Raw genomic sequence first — 21,607 nt, 5'->3', positions numbered from 1 at the left:
GAGGGCGGGGAAACGCGCCAGTCATTCTCCCCCCTCCCACTCTCTCCTTCTGCGAAAAGGGCTGCGCTCCCTCTCCCTGGCAGGGGGAACGATTGACAATACCACCGACCAATGGGCGCGCGGGAGCTTTGGGCGGGCCGAGACCTGTGGCCAATGGCGCGGCTCGGAGCCGCCCGCGTTCTGTTCGGTTGCGGTCGGCGGGGGCAAGCTGGTGTGAGGCGCGCAGCTCTGGCAGGAGGAAGGTGGCGACCGAGGCGTGCGGCTGGGATTGCCGCTGGCGGCGGCTGCTGCGGAGGGCTGTCTCCGGACTGTCGGCGCCGCCTTTGCCTCCGCCGCTCCCGCCCGCGCTCTGCAGGATGGGACTCCCGCAGCCGCTGGAGCGCGTCTGCTGCAATGGGCAGCCCTAGCGCTGAGCGGGGCGTGTGACAGCAGCGGCGGAGCCGGGCTTGGCGGCGCGCGTGCGGAGAGGAGAGCCGGAGGGAGGTGAGAAGCGGGTGGCGGGCGCAGGGGAGGCAGCCGAGGGGCTCTGTGGTACCACCGTCCAGGGCTGGGGGGCTCCTCAGCCGGGGCTGGGGTGGCTAGAGAGGGAGCCCCGAGGAGGGCAGCCCCGGGGGGGGGGGTCTTCTCACAATGAGGGGAAGGCTCTGGGGGCTGAGAGGGATCTTCTGCTCCCCTCAGCCCACCAGTTCCCCCATTGCTGCCCCTTCCCTTCAGCCCACCAGTTGCCCCTTTGCTGCCCCTTCACTTCAGCCTACCAGTTCCTTCATTGCTCCCCTTCCCCATAGCCCACCAGTTGCCCCATTGCTGCCCCTTCCCTTCAGCCTACCAGTTCCCTCATTGCTGCCCCTTCCCTTCAGCCCACCAGTTGCCCCATTGCTGCCCCTCCCCTCAGCCCACCAATTCCCCCATTGCCACCCCATCCAATTTCCCATGCTTCTGGTTTCACCAGTGAGGCCGGCATTCCCTTGGGATGAGAGTTGGGGGGCACAACTGTTTCACCATTTTTTGTCACCCGCATGGAGACAAAGAACTTCTGTCACCTCCGTCTGTGTGTTCTGCTGGCATTGCCTAGGCAGAACGCTGCTTCCAAGAGATGCTGGAGGATGGCTCTGACCAGCTGGCCTGCTGCTGCTCCCCTCCTCCCCTGATAATGTTTTGGATGTTGACTGGTAAAAAGCACCAATTGGCTTGTTTCTAGACAGATTTGTGCCTTGCATTCCTGAAATTGTAGCTAACCCTGCCCCACCACCTCTGAGGGGGTCAGTAAGGTATCCATAAGAAAAACCTAAGGAACTAGCTGTGGTTGTAACATCACTGCATACAAAGTATGAAGCCGCCACTTCTTCCCGATTTTGCTTTGCTTTCCAGCTTGCATCCAGGGCCCTTGCTCCACTGCCCATGAAGAGGAATGATGACGACTCCATGAGGGGACTTCCTTGCCGTTGCTTCCTCCCGTTGTCATGGTTCTTGTGGCACCCAGCCGCTTGCTTAGGGTGGGAATTTCTCTGGGAAAGAGATGCCTGCCTCATGCTTCCTGAGCATCCTTCCAACTTCCCCCCTCATCCGTTGTTTTTGCTAGACTGATACACACAAACTCTTAGCAAGCCTGTCTTAAGATTTGCTGCTGCTGGACTTGACTTGTAGACTGTATTGATATTTTCATCGGCATGGCTTCAGTGTGGAAAAGGCTGCAGCGTGTTGGGAAACATGCCTCCAAGTTCCAGTTTGTGGCCTCTTACCAGGAGTTGATGGTTGAGTGCACCAAGAAATGGTAAGTGGCGTTTTCTGTGATGCTGACATCTGTCTCTTCTGCTGATGACGGCTTTTCCTTCTCTGCTCTTCAAGCAGCACAGGAGGCACAGTTGCAAGTGCTTTGCTGTGCACGTATTCAATCCCTCTGGGAATGATTATTGCTTCTTCTCCTAAGATCATTGTGTTACAATTTTATTGAAAATATGTTAGATTTTTGCAGCTCTTGAGTAAGCAACATGACTACAACAGGTTCTTGGCAGCTTAGCAAACCTGCTTAGTTGTCTGTGCCAGAGGGGTATTCAAAGCATTTCCCAAGGTTGACAGTATGATTAATTCCACCCTGCACACTTCTGACTTTTGCTTTTTGCCTGAAAAATATTTCTTTCTCTTTTTCAACTCTGGAATGAAAACAGTCAAGAATCTCAGTCTTGGGAATTTATCTCAAGTTATTTGCTTAGTCAGACAAAAATTCCAGGCTCCAGTGGCCCGGTGGGACATAGTTTTGAATTGGCTAGACCTACTGTTGGGAGTAGTCAGCTGCACATGATCCTGTTCCAGAAACACATCTTCATGTCTTGAAAGTGTATTTTCAGAACTGCTAGGCTGGTGTGTTTTGCTTTCAGAAGTGAATGGAACATTTGTAGAATGGCCAAAATAATCATTTAAAAAAGTACAGTCTAACAAATTTTCACATGCACATTCCCTACTGCATTCTACAGTATAAGTTTATTGAAGGATCTTTTGGCGAATCATCTATTAGGGGGTGTGTGTCTGTTTTCTGAATCTTTTTGTCAGAAAAAGCACCTTTTGCAGGATACTTAATGCTAGATCTAGATAAGTCAAAGCATGTCTTGAGAGCCAGTTTGGTGTAGTGGTCAAGACTCTAATCTGGAGAACCAGATTTGATTTCCCACTCCTCCACTTGAAACCAGCTGGGTGACCTTAGGTGAGTCACAGCTTCTAGGAGCTCTCTCAGCCCCACCCACCTCACAGGGTGATTATCGCTGTGGAGATAATAACAACATACTTTGTAATCTGCTCTGAGTGGGCATTAAGTTGTCCTGAAGTCAAATGTTGTTGTTATTATTTGCCATCTTTATGACAGTCCTTTAGAATAAATCAGTATTATTGTTATGGGCTTTTTGCAGTTGGAGAGCTGGGAGGGGGAAAGAGAGTATGCTGTTTAAAGCCCTAGACAGCTCATAGCAAAGGCAAGATTCAAACCTGAAACTTCCTGTTTCATAATTTGGCCAAGATGTTGCACTATATTCTTAATTTTGCCTTGTTAATTAACTTTTCCAGTAAAATCTATCCTCTGTGGATTGAAATATTAGTGACAAGCATTACTAGTCCAGTGTCTTTGGGAGATTGATGGTTAATTGAGTTAGATAAATTTCTGCATTTGCTGTAAATAGTTCACATAACTGGAAAATGTCCCATCTTGGGATATGTTTTCTAAAATTTACCTGGTAGGGCTTCTGTGCCTTTGATGGGTGGGCAGTGAGCAGAAATTCAGCTAGTAGAGCTCTGAATTTTTCTGTAGCTCTACATCTTTACCAGAAAAACTATGGCAAGGGAAGATGCAGAAACCAAATCTCCTGCCATTTTCCAGAGTTGCGTGTGCGTGTATTTTCCCTACATCCTCTGTTCAGGAGAAAGGCAGGTATATAAATATTCTAAATAAGTCCAGTTTAATGTACCCTCTCAATTGTAAAGTATATTACTTGGCGCCCACTACCCTAAATGTTCCGGGACAACTAAATTCTGCTGGACAAGGAAGGAGAGGAAGATCCACTCACCCATAGGTTGACAGCATTTTGCCAAAACTCTTTCTGCTGAGCTGTGTTCTTGAGCTTTGTCTTGTATAGGTGAATATAGTGAACAAACGTCTGTGGGATATAATGTAGGAATGCTACCCCAGGGAAATAACTTCCTTGTTTTATTTGTTTTTGGGTAGTTGGCTTTATTTTAGGTTTTGATTTAATGCCTGCGCTTCCTCCAGGGGTTTAAGTGTGGATAATAGCAGTTCTGAGTAGAGGAAAGATAGCCCCATCCCTAAGGGGTTTAAATGGAAGTTCAGTATTTTAAAGTTTCTTTTTTGCAGATGTATATTGTAGTATAAGATTAATACATGTAAATGTTTACATGGTGGATAGCATACTAATTTCTTTTATAGAACTACCTCAGATGTAAAATCCTTTGCATAGACTAAAGTTTATGTATGGGAATAAGAGCCCATACAGATGACTTTTATCACACATCCTTCCATACCTCTGCATCTGGTGAATGGGTGAAATCCTGATTATTACCACTGGCACAGATGACACAGTTTATCAAGCCGCCCTAGGGCAGCAGGTGACAGGCACCTTGGTACAGATAGTTAGTTCTGCAGCCTGGGTTTATTAGGATCTTTCCCTCTATTGCAGTAAATGTTTGCAGGGGTTTTTGCGTGATTGTATAACATTAGACTGCTCAGGTGATTATCTTGAAGTTCTTCTGTATGCTGTAAGGAGGAAGAAACAGTTTTAAAATAAAAATGATCCATCTATATTAAAGTTCAAATTATAAAACGCTTACTTCCACAAATGGCAATTTGTGCAAAATCTGTTGCTTAACCAAACAAAGGTAATAAAGCACCTCTGTCTTATGCTTATTTAGGATGGCAGTGATTTTTTTCAGCTTCCAAGTTTGTTGGTGAAAAGAGATAGTAAAATGAGCCCAGGTAGCTACAAGAGCTGAAGGAAAGGCCTCCCATGTTTTGCCTTTAGAAGGGCAAATCTGTTTTGCATGACGTGGTAATTAAGAATTGTGGTTAGGATGTGTGCCTTTGACCCCATATTGTAAGTATCCTTTTTATTAAAAAATCTAGTAAACATGGCCGTACTTTAATACACTGGCATTCCAACAATACAGTGGTTTTGTGAAGAAATAATAGACCATTCATATGTTAAAATGGCTAACAATGAAGTATTAAAATACACTGGGGGTGAATGGGATTGTGAGAAAAGATTGTGGATGAAGTAGGGGTGGTACAGCAAGAAGCTGTACATATACTCTTTTGAAGACCCATACATTTTTTTTCTCATTGCTCAGTGCCATGTGATGATTTATTTTGCTTGCTACGGAATTCTTGCATCTTCCTTCAGTTGGTGTGAAATTGCTTCTGCCTTGGGATGTATTTTTCTTGTATTGATCCCCCAGAACTTTGAAAAGTGGGATGTACAATGTTAACGGGAAGCTGCCAGGGCGCCGGTTTCTTGCATCTTTTTCAGCCCTCTTTTGCAAATGGATTATCCTTTGGCAAAGCTACATCAATCCTGCATAGCGAAGGGATTTTCTGACTAGCTTTTCCTTCTCTATTGTAGGTTTTTATACAATGTTTCCAACCTAATAACTTTTAAAGATATGTAGTCCTATAACAGTTACTTATGGCTACTCAGTATTTTATATTGGGATGCCGAACCTCTTATTTTAGTATATTTGCCCAATCTTCACTCCCCTCATCCCATGTATTTATTTACTTCATTTATACCCAGCTTTCTGTCCTATGAGGACTCAAAGCTTAACTTGTTCTCCTCTGCTCACCTCAAACCTGTGAGGTGCGTTAGGCCAAGAGTGTGTGACTGGCCCAATGGTACCCTGCGAGCTTTCATGGCAAAGTAGGGATTCGAACCCAGGTCTCCCAGAACCCAGGTACCACTACTGTGTACTGGCTCTCTTGCTGAATCTAGTGAAGTTTGCTGCACAAAAGCTCAAAGTCTATCACTCCTGGCATTTGGGGGTGATAAGTCCTAGCGTGTAGGACCAACCAACATCAAGCATGGAGCATCTCTCGCCCACTGCAAGCCGTCAGCCTCACCCATGGGAGCCTGGTACTTGTCCTTTGCAATTCCCCAAGGAATCTCAACTTTGTATTGTCGAAGGCTTTCATGGCTAGAGAACGATGGTTGTTGTGGATTTTCCGGGCTGTATCGCCGTGGTCTTGACATTGTAGTTCCTGACGTTTCGCCAGCAGCTGTGACTGGCATCTTCAGAGGTGTAGCACCAAAGGATAGAGATCTCTGTGTCTTCTTTTCCACACTGTGACACTGAGAGATCTCTGTCTTTTGGTGCTACACCTCTGAAGATGCCAGTCACAGCTGCTGGCGAAACATCAGGAACTACAATGCCAAGACCACGGTGATACAGCCCGGAAAACCCACAACAACAATCTCAACTTTGAGTTTCAGCGTCTAAAACGGAACCCATCATTCAGAATTGTAATGAATTTGTGCTTGTGACTATTTGGGGCTTTGTTGCATTGTCTGTGGCAGAGTTTTATTGCATTCAGTACTTCTTGGAAGTAGTTTTAACGGTGCACCCATGTGCCCTGGTTGTTTGGGAAATGCAAAGGATTTGGTGCAGTTTCTCTCCTTTACCAAACTTCAGAAATGCTTGCAGGCAGACAGTCCACCATTAGGATATGCTGCCCACTGATAAAGCCTGGTGTGTCTTTGGTTCGCCCCCCCCCCCCTTCTTGCCAGCTTCATGGGCTTAAATAGCATAGGCTTTATTATTTACATGCTGTATGTGCAGGGCTATAGCTTTGTTAGGTAAAATAACAATTCCTGCCAAAGAATGAGGAATGGGAGCATTCCAGGATGATGGGAATAGGCCCTGAAGTTCATCCTGGCTAACATCACAATAAATTAGCACATACAGGGATCTGAGGCTGTAGAAAAATAAGCTGGATGCAAATGGTGCCCTACCAGCAGCACAGTCAAGATGGCAGGAAGCAAATGTGGGGTGGGCATTGCAGTGATGGCCCATGTGAGTTCATGATTTTGAAAAAAATTACCTGCCCTCTGATAGTTCAATCAATGGCTGCTAGCCCTGGTGACTAACAGGAAAACTCTGTGTTCAGGGTCAGAGATATCTGAATACCAGCATGAGGAAGCAAATCAAAGAAAGGCTGTGGCCTCTATGTGAATTTTGTTGGCTCTCCAGTGCCATTTGTTGGCCACCGCGTGAAACAGGATGCTGGCCTCAGCGGAACAATGGTCTGATCCTGGAGGCCTGTTCTGATGTGCCATTCCCTGTTTTATGACTGTATAGGAGTCCCCAGACTTTTTGAGCCTGTGGGCACCTTTGGAATTCTGACACATGGTGGTGGGTGCAGCTACAAAACAGCTAAATCTGGAAGTGGAGTCAACCACAAAATGTCAGGGAGTGAAGTTATGTATAACTCTAATAGTAACTTGTCAACATTTCAGGCAGGAGTTCTGTGTAACAAGGTGCCTTTTAAAACAAATATATTGTTTAAAAATATTTTCTTGCATACCCCTGTAAGATCCTTGCACTGTGGTGGCAGCTGCTGCCAAAGCAGTTTCTAAAAAATCTGTGTAGCCAATCAGGTCTCCAAGGGCCGTTCAGAAGCCCTGCTAGGCAAAAGCCTCACCTACTTTCTAAAAATACTTGGTGGGCACCAGGAAAGGTGTCAACAGACACCATGGCCCCTAAGGGCACCACATTGGGGACCCCTCATATAGCCACTGGCTGGGAGTCAGGATATCCCGCACTCCCACTAGAGAGTTGAGAGACCCCTCAGTCAATTATTCTGGATGCACTAACGTGGCCAAAACATAAGGACTTTTGATTGCAAACTGTGCTTTAAGGTATAATCTAACAACCTTTCAAACTTTTAGTTGCACGGTAACCTATAAATGTGTATTCAGTTCACAGGTCTTGTCACCTTTGCCAGTAAAGTCTTTAAGTGTGGGACGATCCAAGCTGTTTGTGTGCTTTGGACAACGTAAATGCGCTGCTGCATCTCTGTTGAAGTGGGTGGTATTAGCCCAGGCTCGGAACCTTCTGTGTTAGGGGCTTCAAGTTTCATTCATATAGAATTGAGCTTCTATAGAAGATCTGCTTCTATTTTCACAAGATTTATTGTGAACGCATGGAGAAGCACTTCGTGTACTTTAAAACACATCAGATGGTACTACTATATTTCTCCCACATGCAGCAAGACAATGCATCTACTCAGACATGCCAGGAAATAAGGAAATTCCTTTGCAAGTGGGTGCCAGTTTTCTAATGTGCCCCATGTTGTCCATGCACTGGCAGGCATGTGATATCAATCACTTCTGGTATGTATTTTCTACCTCAGCGGGGCATACATCTTAATGTTTAAAGCAATCTACAATTCTTCTCTATACTACTGTCTTGAAAACACAGGTCTGGTTTCCTTGCAGTGTGTCTTATTCCCATATCAGTTGCACTTGATGGAGGGTACTCCCTGCATTTTTCAAAATAGTACGTATGCCATTTTGCAACAGGAAAGTCATTCTTGACTTCGTTTCTTGTTTAATATGTTTGCCATCTGTTTTTACATAGTTGTTTCTTAGTTGTGAATGCTGTAAAGACTTTAAAAATGTGGCCTTCTCTGATCATAGGAGAGAACAGAACGCTTTGAAATTCAGCAGCTTGGTCTTAGCATTCACTTTGCTGCAGGGAATACCTTTTGGTCCTGGAGATTGGTGACAGAGAGTGCTTGTGTCTTCCAGCTGTAGTAGGATTTGTTAGAGAATACCTAATAGTAATATCTTAACCAGAATTACAACCCTTCTAAGTCCAAGGAAGTCAAGGAGCTGAGAAGAGTGTAACACTGCTTATGATGCCACTATTAACCTTCTAAAGTCAATAAAATTATACATGGTGTGGAGACCATGGACGGAGAAACTTTTTTTCCTCTCTTGTAATACTAGAACCCAGGGTCATCCACTCAAGATTATTGTTTATTATTTTATTTTATTCAATTTATATTCCACCCTCACCACATCAACAGGCTCAGGGCAGATTGCAATCGATATAATAATTTAAAATGCATTTAACTTTAAAACCAATAAAACCACATAAATATTTTAAACACACAGCAGCAGACTTCAATAACCACTACCCAACTATCTCCCAAGTATTTAACAGGCTGGGTGGGTACAGGAGCATGTTTTCCTCTAGTTGGTCGGCGGGGAGGCCCAACCAGCAGCAACCATACACCTGGCAGAACAGCTCTGTCTTACAGGCCCGATGGAAGGATAACAAATCCGGCTGGGCCCTAATCTCTTTAGACATAGCATTCCACCAGGTTGGAACCAGGACTGAAAAGGCCCTGACCCTGGTTGACGGTAGGTGGGCCTCCCTGGGGCCAGGGACCATTAACAGCTGTTTGTCGCTGGATTGAAGTGTCCTCTGGGGCTCATATAGGGAGAGGTGGTCCCGCAGATACGCTGGTCCCAGTCCGCATAGGGCTTTATTGGTTAATACCAAAACCTTGAATCTGATCCGATATTCCACCAGTGACCAATGGAGCTGGTGAAATACCGGTGTAACGTGTGCATTAGAAGGCACTCCGGTGATGACATGCGCCACCGCATTTCGGACCAGTTGTAACTGCCAGATCAAGTTCAAGGGAAGCCCTGCGTAGAGCACGTTATAGTACTCTAACCTACAGGTGACTGTTGCCTCGACCACTGTAATTAAGTCGCGGGTCGAAAGATAAGGGGGTGAGTTTTCCGGTCTGTTGGAGATGGAAGAACGATGACCTGGCAACCACCATGACCTGGGCCTCCATTTTCCAGGAGGCATCCAGGATCACCCCCCAGGCATCCAGGATGACCCTCTTGGAGCCGGTGTAAGCACCGCCCCATCAAGTGTAGGAAGCCTGGGCCCCAAATCCACACTCCCACGACTCAAGTTCCAGGACCGATCCAGGCTGGCTGTCCATCAACAGGAATAGCTGGGTGTCATCAGCGTACTGATGACACCCAAGCCCGAAACTTTGTACCAGCTGGGCGAGGGGGCGCATATAGATGTTGAATAATAATGGGGAGAGTATTGCCCCCTGTGGCACACCACACACTAGTGGATAGCGAGATGACAACTTCTCCCCTAGTGCCACCCTCTGTCCCTGACCGTGAAGAAAGGAGACAAGCCACTGTAATGCTGTCCCTTGAATTCCCACGTTGGTGAGGTGGTGAGTCAGAAGATCATAATTGACTGTATTGAATGCTGCCAGAAGATCTAGTAAAATCAGCAGTGCTGTTCCACCTTGATCCAAGCGTCTGCGAAGATTGTCCGTGAGGGCGACCTGCAGTGTCTTGGTCCCATGGCCTGAGTGGAAGCCAGACTGGAAGGGATCCAGGGCCGAGGTCTCCTTCAGGAAACTCTGCAGCTGTTTCTCCGCTGTCCGCTCAATCACCTTACCCAGAAACAGGAGGTTCGAGACTGGGCGGTAACTGAGTGGGTCAGCAGGATCCAGTGATGGTTTCTTTAACAGGGGCCTCACCACAGCGTCATTTAGTGCTCCGGGAAAAACCCCGGAGCCCAAGGATGTGTTGATAATAGCCTCTAAGGAATCCTGTAGTCCACCAACACTGGCTTTCACCAGCCACGATGGACATGGGTCCAGGAGACAAGTGGTAGGCCTCACCACCTGCAGGATCCTGTCCACCTCCTCTCCCCCAGAGAGAGGGCTGAAGTGATTGAAGACCGACCCCGAAGACGGCCATGGGGCCTTTAGTTCACATACTGTGTCAACTGTGGTTGGCAGATCGTGGCGGAGAGACAGGACTTTATCAGCAAAAAAGCTCACAAAATCCTTACGGCTAATGGCCGAATTCAAATTTTGACGGTCTCCACCCGATAAGGAGACCAGTGAACGTACCACATTAAAACAATTTAGCTGGGCGTGTGCTAGCTGACGCAATGAAAGGTACTTTCACTTCCACCTCATAGGATTTCATAAGTGACCTATAAGATGTTCTTGCCTCTTTGCCCCAAGATCACCACCACATGTGCTCAAGTTGTCTTAGCTCCCGCTTCCTCTGCCAAAGCTCCTCTGTATACCAAGGAGCTGAGCGACTGTGGGGGCGAAGAGGATGACGGGGTGTGATTTCGTTGATGGCTTTGGAGATCGGGCTTTGCCAGTCCTCCACCATCTCATCCAACGAACTGCCACGGAACATCGGTTCCCGCAGAGCATTCTGGAAACCAATCGGATCCATGAGTCTCTGCAGGCGAGCATAAATTAGCTCCCCACACTTGCAGGGGGGATGTGGCATCCCCAGCCGAGCCTTCAAGACTGCTTTCAAGATGATGGGTGGGAGATTCATGACAGACAAAAGGAAGTGCTTCTCCACACGCTGTGTGTTAAATTGTGGAACTCACTGCCGCAGCATGTGTTGATGGCTTCCAACTTAGAAGGCTTTAAAAGAGGACTGGACAATTTCATGGAGGATGGGGCTATCAGTGGCTACTAGTTGTGAAGGATATTTACCCTCTCTGGTAGCAGAGGCAGTATGCATCTTTATATCCTGCTTGTGGACTTCCTAGAGTTAGCTGTTCAGCCACTGTGTGAACTGACTAATTCACTAGATGGACCTTTGGTCTGATCCAGTATGGCTGTTCTTATATTTTTAAGTTGTACGTGAGATAGTAAACAGTAGTTGGCTGCTTACATAGCTTGTAAGTTAAGGTATGTATGCTTTAACCTACATTTTTGGTGGGTTTTTTTTGGTTCACTAGTGAATTTATAGCACTCTGACTTTCCTCTTTTTTAAAAAAACAACCCTATAGTTTATCTTTAAATGTGCAAAGAGACAATGCATTTTTCTGTGTGGTGGCTTAACCCCAAACCCACAACAGAATCTACTTAAAATCGGGAATTCGGTTTCGTTTTCCCGGCCATGTCGGACGCTCCTCTCCACAGTTCCGGGAGGAAACGTCCGAGCAGCCTGACCGGGCGGTTGACCTGCGAGGGTTAACCCCCAGGACTCCCAGTGAGGGGGCCAGGGTCCGGAGCACGCCGGGAAGAACCCCCTGAAAGCAATGCAGGGGGTAAATTGCCTGTTTGCTCCAACGGAGGCCGGCAGACTTGCGCAGCACATCGCGTGCCGCCGGGCCATGGAGAACGGCAATAAGCAGATTTAAGGTGAAAACCTGTAAGTAAGTGAATCCCTTCTGATTTCTAAGCATATGCGAAGGATTGGTGGGAGTTGAAGCTAAGAAGGCTCGGATTTCTTCCCCTTCACGGAGTTTCGGAACTTAGCTGGCGCCCCCCCCCAAGATGGCGATGAAAAAGCAGAGCCCTGCGATGAGTAAATCGGTGATGGTGATGTTATAGGGGAAGGGGGAAACCCTGGAAGAGATGGTCAGACGAGCGGTCTTTGAAGCTATGCAGCCCTTTGCAGCGAAGTTAAATGAAATGGGGCAAAAGGTTGATTCAGTGGAAAGCGAAGTGAAAACCATTAAAGAAACAGCATCTGGAGCAGAGCAGTCTGCACGCGAAAACGTAGTACTCATGAAAGCAACAAGTAAAGAAGTAAAGCTCTTGGAGAATCAAATAATAGGATTACAAGTGGACTGTGCCCAAACGGTACTGCGTCTTCAGAATGTAAAAGAGGAGCAAAGTGAAAATTTAAAAGATTTGGTGTCGGAACTTTTGGCGTCATTCACAAAGGCAACTAAAGAAGAGTTAACAAGCAATATTCTGGAAGTCCGTCGGACATCTTCAAAATATGCAATGAAGCGTCAGCTGCCTCGCGAGATTATTATTGACTTTTCATCTAAGAAGACTCGGGACACCGTCTTATATAAGGATGTTCCATTTTTGGCTCGTAAAAGAAGATTTAAATATAAAAGACTTGTGGCTTTCCTGAGGAAATGTGAAGTAAAATATAAATGGTTGTTTCCGGAAGGCATCTGGTTCAGATACAAGGATCAAACCTACAAGATAACTTCAGAAGTACAGCTGAGGGACTTTTTGTTTAACCATCAGGAGTTTCAGCAAGAAGAAAGTCCAAAGTCTGAAGGGGAGAGTGGGGGGGAGGAGGGAACAAGCGCAGCTATTGTCGCTGCGCAGAGAGAACTGAGACCGAGACGCAGGGGGGGGGGGGGGAGAAGACCTGATCCTGAATGTAGTCTGTATTTTATAAGATCTACCAATCTGATAGCATATTAGAAAGTTAACTTTAAAGAAAAATTGCAGTATGAAGGGAATACAAGACATGTAAATGTAGTGTGTGTTTTTTGTTTATATGTTGTTCTTCCCTTTTCCCCAGTCCCTTTTTTTCCTTTATATTTTTGTAGTTTTTTGTAGTTTTCTGTTAGAAATTAAAATAAAAATATATTAAAAAAAAGAGAAAAAAAAGAATCTACTTAAAATCTTTTATTAGGGCCAGCCAAATGACACATGGCAGTGTGCAAGCTTTCAGGATCTCCAGAAGTCTTCATCGGACTGGATGTTTTAAAAAGAAAGCAGGAAGAAGCTTCATGACATGATGTGAAGTTTCTGGTGCAGTCTGCCTTGTGGTTTCAGTGTTAGTTGCAGAGGTAATGCTGGTATCTGGTGACACCCTGCTTGTTTGTGGTGACTTCATTTGTTCTCATCCCCCTTACAACTTCATCGAGATAAATGCAGCTTCATCTCTTCTTCCCCTTCTTTCTTGATTCTGTTTCCTCCCAAAGCATTGCTCCCTCAATGTTAGTCAACTTTCCACCAGTGCTTTCAAAGCTGTCTCCGGGCTGCTATCATTAATGCTGTGGAATTACGGGTCCCATTGCTTCCTTAATGCTCTCCTGGTACTTGACTGGGCCTCTGTTTCCTGTCCTTTGTCAATCTAGTAACTTAACGTACATTTGTAAAGGTTTTCTTTGGGGCACTCCTTAATTAAAGTTTGTGGGTGCTTACAGGCCACCATTTTTTAACTGTACATCAGAACCTCATCTCACCATGGGGGTCATTGAGGTCCTAAACCATAAATCTCTGTTCGACTAGTGAGTCTGCATCCGTAATGATAACTTCAGTCAATAAATCTAAGTATCTCAAACTAACGCCTTATTATACCAAAACTACTGTCCCTTATAGGTTGGTGACTGACCTCTCAGAAAACTCCAGTCAGAATTGGAGACATGACTTTGAGACCTCTGCTGAATTAACCCATTGGTTTCTTAGCTACCTCTCACAAGCCCAAATGATTTTTCTTCCAGTTGACCCAATCCTGTCCTTTTGGCTGCATCTTACTAATAACATCGACTTCTGCTTCTTTTTGATTGGATTGGCTAAGGAAGTGGTTCATGACGTGTTTAACATTGAAATAAATTAATTGAGTCAATGACTAGAGGTGGGCACGAAATGGGAAAAAATGAACCCTGAGTTTTGTGGTTAGTCACGTTCCATGAAACAGAAAGCACGAACTTTCACGAAATTGTCTGGTTTTGCGAAATAGTTAGGTTCGTGATTCGTCAGATCCCGGGGCCTTACAACAGCCCTCTTCATACCCAGAGATGCCAAACTCACAGGGAGGCTTCAACAAGCTCTCCTCCAGCCACCCTCCAAGTAGCTCTCTTCAGGCTCTCTTTGCTGACTTTTCCCACCTGTCCTCCTGCTTTCTGCTGCTGCTGGAAAAAAAGTCAAGCGGAGCAGATCTGCTTGGGTTTTCCTCTCTTCAGGTTCTCTTTGCTGACTTTTCCTTCCCGTCCTCCTGTCCTTCTGCTGCTCTGACATGCCCTCCCCCCTCCCCAGCCTCCAAGTTCTCGAAGGAAAAGCCGAGCAGAGTGGATCTGCTCAGGATCCGTTCCGGGGAACTTGGGGGTGGGTGGTGGGTGGGAAGACATGTCAGAGCAGCAGGAGGACATCAGGGAAGGATTCCTGAATCTGGCAAGCAGTGAGCAGTGGCAGAAGGAGCTGCTGAGGCTGCCGCTGCCGCCACTCCACCATCCTGTTCTTAAAAACCGAGAAGGGAAACAGAGGGGAAGGAGTCTCCAACTACAGTTCCCAGGTAAACTTGTGCAGACCCGCATTGCTCAGCTCTTAAGTTGGCAGGGAGAACTGCCTATCAAGGTTATGTGGGCTAAGATTGGGGTTTCCACGGTGACAAAAGGTCTGCAGACATTCCGGGCCTAGGGAATCAATGGATTGGTGCCAGCCAGTCTGGCATCATGAAGCATTCATAAATCAAACGACTCGGCCCCCAAAGTTGTGGATTTCGTGAAAAATGCAGCCCCATGAAACACGTTTTCAAGATACATGAATCAGCCCGATTAGTCACAAAATTTGATTTGTATTTCAATTCGTGTCCATGTCTATCGATGACACTGTTTTTAATATGCGTGTGTTAGGATCGAAGAGAGTGTTTAATTCATTCTTCCGTTTGGCTTGTCAGTGGCTTGTGGGTGAGTGGGGGGACTTGCCCACAGTTGGCTAAACTTTGATGGATGTATAATTTAGAACTGTGGTATAGTTGAAACAAGCTACGTTTCAGTAAACAAGTGCTTCCTGCCTTCTCTTTGCAAATGAATTTATAGAACTTGAAGCTTTAAGAAAAGCTGTGGGGAAGGAGGAGGCGCTTTCTCTCATTACATCTTGACAATGTTGTGCCATTGATTTTGCAATTACGTGTATCTTCTCGTTGAAATGTCACTTATTTATAACTTGCCAAACCTTGAGTGCAGTCTAGAGTGGTTTAAAACTAATCTATGCCCTTAATGTCAACATGTTGTGCGTTATCAATTTTTTTGTCTTTTAAAAAAATGCCCTTCTTTGTAAAGTTGGGCATTTGTCCTTGGCCTGTTGGATCAGTATGTTGCTTGATATTGTAAGAAGGCATTTGAGGAAATTTGTTTATTGAGTAGACTCCTTTAAATCCTGCTGCATTTGGCTTGCAGTGAGGAATTACTGGGTGTATTCATGCAACCAGTTTGTTCTCTGGATGCGCAGTTGAATCTCAAGCACATATACTCAGAGGTCCAAAGACAACATGTATATTCTTAATATTTTAGATGTGTGCTGTGTGCGTTGACTTTTTGTTATTGGCCTCTGGCAGAAATCAAATGGTTTAAGATCTTCAGTTCACAGTGATCTCCATAGCCTGTTCTTATTGGAGAATGCACAAGCTTGAAGCTTCTTGATGAAACATTCACTGCTGGTCCTGTTGTGAGCAGGATTCTTTTGAGCAGCCAAGCTCTGCAAAGGATGTAATGAGAATGGAATAGAGGTAGATTATCATTGCGGGCGATGTAAGAGTAGTATTAATAGTGTGCAGCAGTGTCCTTGCTTTAACAAGTTTTCTGAGCATGCCACTAACTGCAGCTGGCCCCGCTTTCCATATTATGCCAACTTTTTTGTTGCTCCCTGGTCAGCTGTGCTGTGCAGACCGATCAAGCAAAGTTTAGTGGGTTTCCTAAATCAAACCAGAAATGAAGGTGTGTATGTGTTTGCGGTTATTTTGATATTTTTGTCTCTGTGTTCATTCCCACACTGCATCTAAACCATGCCACGAATCTTAAAAGCTCTCTTTCATTGGTGGTAGCCAAGTCAATAGGCTTGGACACTGATCTATCTGCGTGTCCCAATTTTTGAGCCACAGTACAGCTGAAAGATTTCTGGGGTGCTGCCGAGTCAAGCAGTTGTCCTGCAACTGGGGGGAAAGGGGTACAGGTTCCCATCCAATGATTTTAATTAATCTTCAGAGTGAGGAAGATCCTGTGAAACCGATATATGCAGTATTTTTGCTTTCAGCATGTCTGATCTTATTAGCACATTGCTTTGTTTATATTCACTTTTGCTGTCACCGGTTGTTTCTCATGACTCGGTGAAATGCAAGACATTACTCAGCACAGAGTTATGCATGTCTACCATCAGCAGGTCTCAGTAAGGCCTCGGCATATATAACTGTGCTTGATTGCAGCCCAGAACCTACTTTTTCCTTCTTGGCACGGTACCTCAGTTAAAAGATCATACATAGCAATTGAACTAATGTTTGATTTTAGCGGCCAGTAGAAATGCGAGTTATTTTAGTTGGGATTAAAAATATTTGAACTGCTTCATTCTGCATGCAGTTCTGTGGCTCATAGGCAGCTCAGAGAAACGGAACAGAATTTTGCCTTCTGCCTCCTGCCCTGCCAGACTTTTCCCGTTCATTAGTCCCTCGGTGTTATGCTTTCCTGGTAGCCTAGGGTGGCAGTTTTTCTTCATAGTGTGATGGTCTATTAAACCATTTATATTCAGAGTATCTAAATTCAGTTAACACAGGTGAGTGCATATATGTATATACACTCATATGCTTTAATTTTACAATCAAGTGTTTGCAGTATAGATTTAACATGCACTGTGTGAGGTATGCATGCATCTCTTTGTCTGCCTGATCAAGTATATTTATACTCTTTTGCTAAAACATCAGCTACAAGCAGTGCGAATTTTCAGTGAAACTATAACAACAGTCTGTGTCTGGCAGGGTGGCAAAGCCATCCTGGCGTTCCAAACTCTGTGCAACAGATAAGGGCAGTGCGCTTTGCTATTAGTCATCATGTGTTTTGGGATTTCATGGGATTTCCAAAGAGCCCTTTTGATGAGGAATATAAAAGTTCTTTTTAAAATTAAAACTCCTGGCCTGCCCTCTCCGTTCCATACTTTTTTGGTGTGTTTGTGGCAAAGAGGTTCCCATTGCTATGGACCCTCTCCTAAAGGAACTGAAATAATAGCGCTCCGAGGGACTTGGCAAACAGGAAGTCTGCTGGCTGCCCATTGGGTTCAATGGGGGTAGACCTGGTCACCAGAGGCCAGTTCTACTTCCACTGTTTTCATGTCCGGGTGTGGAAATGGGTTCTTTCGCCCATGGGAATCAACCGGGGGCGAGGGTTCTGCAAGACACTGGATCCAGCACCCAGTGATACTAGATATTCTTGAATCTCCCCCCCCCCAATTCCCCCCCACAAAGATTTACAAACTGATACCTACATTCCTAGAATGTTGTGAAACCGATCTTCATACCTTTTCAGAAATATTTGAACTGTACACTGCTAATGCATATGTATACACACACATGGTATTGGCACAAATCACTTGGAAGATGTTAATCCATATAAAATTAGAGAATCCAGAAAATATAAACATTTCTTGAAGGAAGCTGCAATTCAACTGTCACTGTGAGATTTCTTTATAAAGATAGCAGATGCTCAAACCAAATTATTTAAAATTATTTGGTGTTGCTTGGGAGGCTTTCAGGTGCTGAATGTTGTATTGGGAAATGAGAGCCAAAGCTAGCCTGCGGCACCAGTAGTATGTTAACTGTGCTTTCATTTTAACAAATACAAATATGTATGTGTGAAGAGCTGTCAGATTGCAACCCACTTATGATGAATCCATAAGGTTGCCAAGGCAAGAGAAGGACAGAGGTGGCTTGCCACTGCCTGCCTCTGCAACCCTGGTCCTTGCTGGAGGTCTCCCATCCAATTACTAACCATGACCAACCCTGCTTAGCTTCCCAGATCTGTTGAGATTGGGCTAGCTTGGGCCATCCAGGTTAGGGCAATAAAAGCAGTGGCACTTTACTATTCATGTACTATATAATAGATATTGTTCAAGTGTATGTGCTGTGGTCTTGCTTACTGGCTAACTCCATGCCCTAGAGGACAAGCAGCATTTGTAGTTTTGTAGTTAAGTGTAAGGTATGTTTTTGTAAAGACGGCTGATCTTTTTTTTTCATATAAAACATGCCTTATCTCCTTGGACTCAAGACCCCCAAATACACGTTGAACGCTGAAGATGAAGATGTTTATCTGGTTAAAAGGCTCTTGCCTCCAGGTGTCATCCAGAAAGTGCATATTAACATGTCATGGTTTGTTGCTACATGAAGGAGGAGAATATTTCACAAGTGGCCATAGAGGGAACTCCTTAATCCTCTCAGTTCAAGAACCTGCTGTTTATAAATACCTGCCCTGAGACATGCTGGGATTTCAGATCTTCCATAGATTGCCTTTTTATTAGATGATAAGCATTCAAGCACGTATCTTAAATTGAAGTTATCAGAGAATATTTGCCTTTTGGTATAGTTCACTCCAGCATCTCTTATGGTTTAAGAATCTTGTGCATGAACACGTACCCCCTTATGCTTACTTTAAAAAATGAAGTCAGCGCATGAGACTAAGCTATTGTGCAATGTTTAGGATACAACTTTGCACTTAAATTCAACAACCTGCTCCATTAGTCAGTCAGGTGAATTTAAATTGAAAGCTCCCTCTCTCTTGCTCTTTCTCTCTCTCTCTGTTAATCTCTATCATCAGTGCTTTCAGGGGAGATGAATTTGTTTCTTACAATTAGCAATTTTAATTAGAGTAAGTCTTGAAGAACTTGTGATCCACTGAGAAAAATAGCAAGATTTGAGTCCAGTAGCATTTTAAAAGCCCAAAAAGATTTTCAAGGTATAATCTTTTGAGAGTCAAAGATTCTCAGATTGTCAGATTCAAGTAGGAACGGAGGTCCTTGCTATTTTCTGCTCTAATCAAGTTGCATTGTGTCTTTGCATCCAGACTGTCGTCTTCTTGCAATACCCCTCCCATCTACTGACTGGGATATAATGGCTCAGGGACCTCCATTCCTACTTGTGTCTTAACAAAGAGAGCTTTGACTCTCAAAAACTCGTACCCTGGAAATCTTGTTGGTCTTTAAGGTACTACTGGACTTGAATCTTGCTGTTCTGCTGCAGACCAACACAGCTACCTACCTGAACCCAAGGAAAATTTATCTCATCGTAGGCTCTTGCTAAATCTCTTGTTTTTGCTGTTTGCCTAGGATAGCAGAATTAATAAGGCTATCTTTGTTCCTGTGTGCCATTTAATATTTTTCTGTGCTGAAATGCCCCAACAATAATGCATGACTTGTGCATGTGCATGCGAAGCCAACAGTGCCACCCAAACAATGCATCCTTCCAAGATCTATTATTATTGCCATGCTGGAGAACTTTCTGGGAGAATATAAAATCCATATTTATTTATTTTTAACCTGTGGGGGCAAAATCAGGATTCTTTAACCTTTTCGCTTTTGTAGAATTTAAATGCTCAGTCTCCCCCCCCCCCTCACTGTGGTAGTTCTTGCAATCTTCCCACTGAGGGGCTGTGAGTGGTAGAGCATAGAAATGTACTCCAGCAATATAAAAACCAGTATGAGTGGCTCTCTGAACCAGCCCGTAGGAACTGTATACTAGGAAAAGTTTAAGTTTTAGATGCAGAAGTTAAGTTTTGATGATTGAAAATTAAAGGCTGGGAGGGGAGTGAGAGAAAATGATTAATTAAACAAGAGTGTGAATTAAATATTTGTAGAGATATCCAATCTTTGGTTAAGTTACCTCATTGGAGTAATTGAGTGTAAAAAGGCAGTACAGTAATCAAGCAGAGTTTGCATATGAAACTGAGTTGCCAGCAGAGTGCTGTATTTTATAAGTTATAAACCTGATTGAGAGAAGTTTTTTTCCATTGGCTTGTGCTGTTTAGTGCTTAATTCCTTGATAATATTTACCTCTGTTATCTGCTTCTTTCTGAATTTTGTTCTTTTTCCTGTCAGTTTACTTACATTATCCTCCGGTTATCAATGCAAGCTTGTGTGAGTTTATACAGAGGCCCAGATTCTATCTCCTTAAGCCTTTATTAACCCTGCTGGGAATTTGCACAGTGGGTAGGTGGGAAACTGGTAGGGAAAAATCCTGTGGAGTGGTTTCTAGCCCCAGGAAAGCCATCACTGGTACAATTTTCAATTTTTGCTCAGTACTCTAGTATTCTCTTAGTCATACGTTGCCTTGGGATTTATAACTACTGGTACATCTTCCTACTGCATTAGAAGAAAGGGCAGTGAAGATGTTTGTCTTCAGTTCATTTTCTTTTATTTTCTTGGTATTTAAACATATAGCCTGCAACGTTATCTTTGGTAACTTCACCGGGGCTGATAATATTACTATTGTAGCAACTTCACTCTGGGACAGGTTAGAGAAAGAGGAACCTGAGCTGTATTTTTAAAAGTACCCTATTTCCATATTCTGGTAAAGCATTATAGCAGTCCATTATAGCGGAGGGAAAGTGCTTAGTCTTTGAAGTCCACTAATGCGTGGTGGTTTGGTCTATGAATACATTTTGTTTTTACCAGTAAATGTTGCACAATGAACCTTGACTGTATTCACATTAAGGAGAGTGATGAGGTGTCTTCTTGTACATTACTTGCTATAAAAGATCATTTGCTGTATGAATTTGATCATCTTGAGAAGTGAAACTGTGAAATGAGAGCTGCTGTGCTGCTTTCCCCTGTCCTTATGTTTGTTTGAAGCCTGAATATTATGGAGTACCTGGGAAAAGATTTGTGCATGGAAGAGTGGAAGAAAAGAGCAAAAGAACTGGAAAAGATTACAGATCCAGTATTTGCCTCAATGGGTTTCATTAAGGTCTTGGATAATTTGGGAGGCCTGCCTGTGTCCCTTTCTTTAGAAGAAAAGAATTCAATCACTGATGTTACCAAAAAGCCTTTTCCCTTCAAGTTGTTAATCTAACATATTTCCATTTATTCCTGTCTTCTCCATCTGTGACAGTGTTGTATAGTGGGTAGCGTGTTGGACGAGGATCTGGGAGACTCAGGATCAAATTTCCAGTCCATTGTGAAGCTTGCTAGGTGGCCCTGGGCAATCCAGTCATACCTTCTTTCAGCATAACATACCTCACAGGGTTGTTGTGAGGTTAAATGGAGGAGGGAAGAATGTGAACTGCATCGGGTCCCTACTGGGGAAAAAAGCAGGGTATAGCCAGTTTGGTGTAGTGGGACTCTAATCGGGAAAACTGGGTTTGATTCCCTACTCCTCCACTTGAAGCCAGCTGGGAGACCTTTGATCAGTCACAGCTCTCTCAGAGCTCTCTCAGCCCCACCCACTTCACAGGGTGATTGTTGTGGGGATAGTAACAACATCCTTTGTAAACCATTCTGAGTGGGCATTAAGTTGTCCTGAAGGGCAGTGTATAAATCAAATGTTATTATTATTATTATAAATATCTATAATATGCCTAT

General features: G+C 44.5%; 1 protein-coding gene across 2 annotated transcripts in view; it reads left to right on the top strand.

Annotated features, from left to right (window-relative positions):
* The first annotated feature begins 227 nt into the window (after window positions 1-227).
* The window catches only part of EHBP1 (EH domain binding protein 1), a 411,820-nt gene continuing 390,440 nt past the window's right edge, over window positions 228-21,607 (top strand). For both annotated transcript variants that reach the window (XM_054974434.1, XM_054974440.1), the window contains exons 1-2: window positions 228-483; window positions 1,369-1,771. In XM_054974434.1, coding sequence (XP_054830409.1) covers window positions 1,668-1,771 — 104 coding nt within the window. In that variant the 5' untranslated portion in view covers window positions 228-483; window positions 1,369-1,667. The remainder of the gene's footprint in view (window positions 484-1,368; window positions 1,772-21,607) is intronic.

Source organism: Eublepharis macularius, chromosome 1 (assembly GCF_028583425.1).
Source record: "Eublepharis macularius isolate TG4126 chromosome 1, MPM_Emac_v1.0, whole genome shotgun sequence".
NCBI lineage: Eukaryota > Metazoa > Chordata > Lepidosauria > Squamata > Eublepharidae > Eublepharis > Eublepharis macularius.
This window is presented reverse-complemented; position numbering and strand designations above follow the sequence as displayed.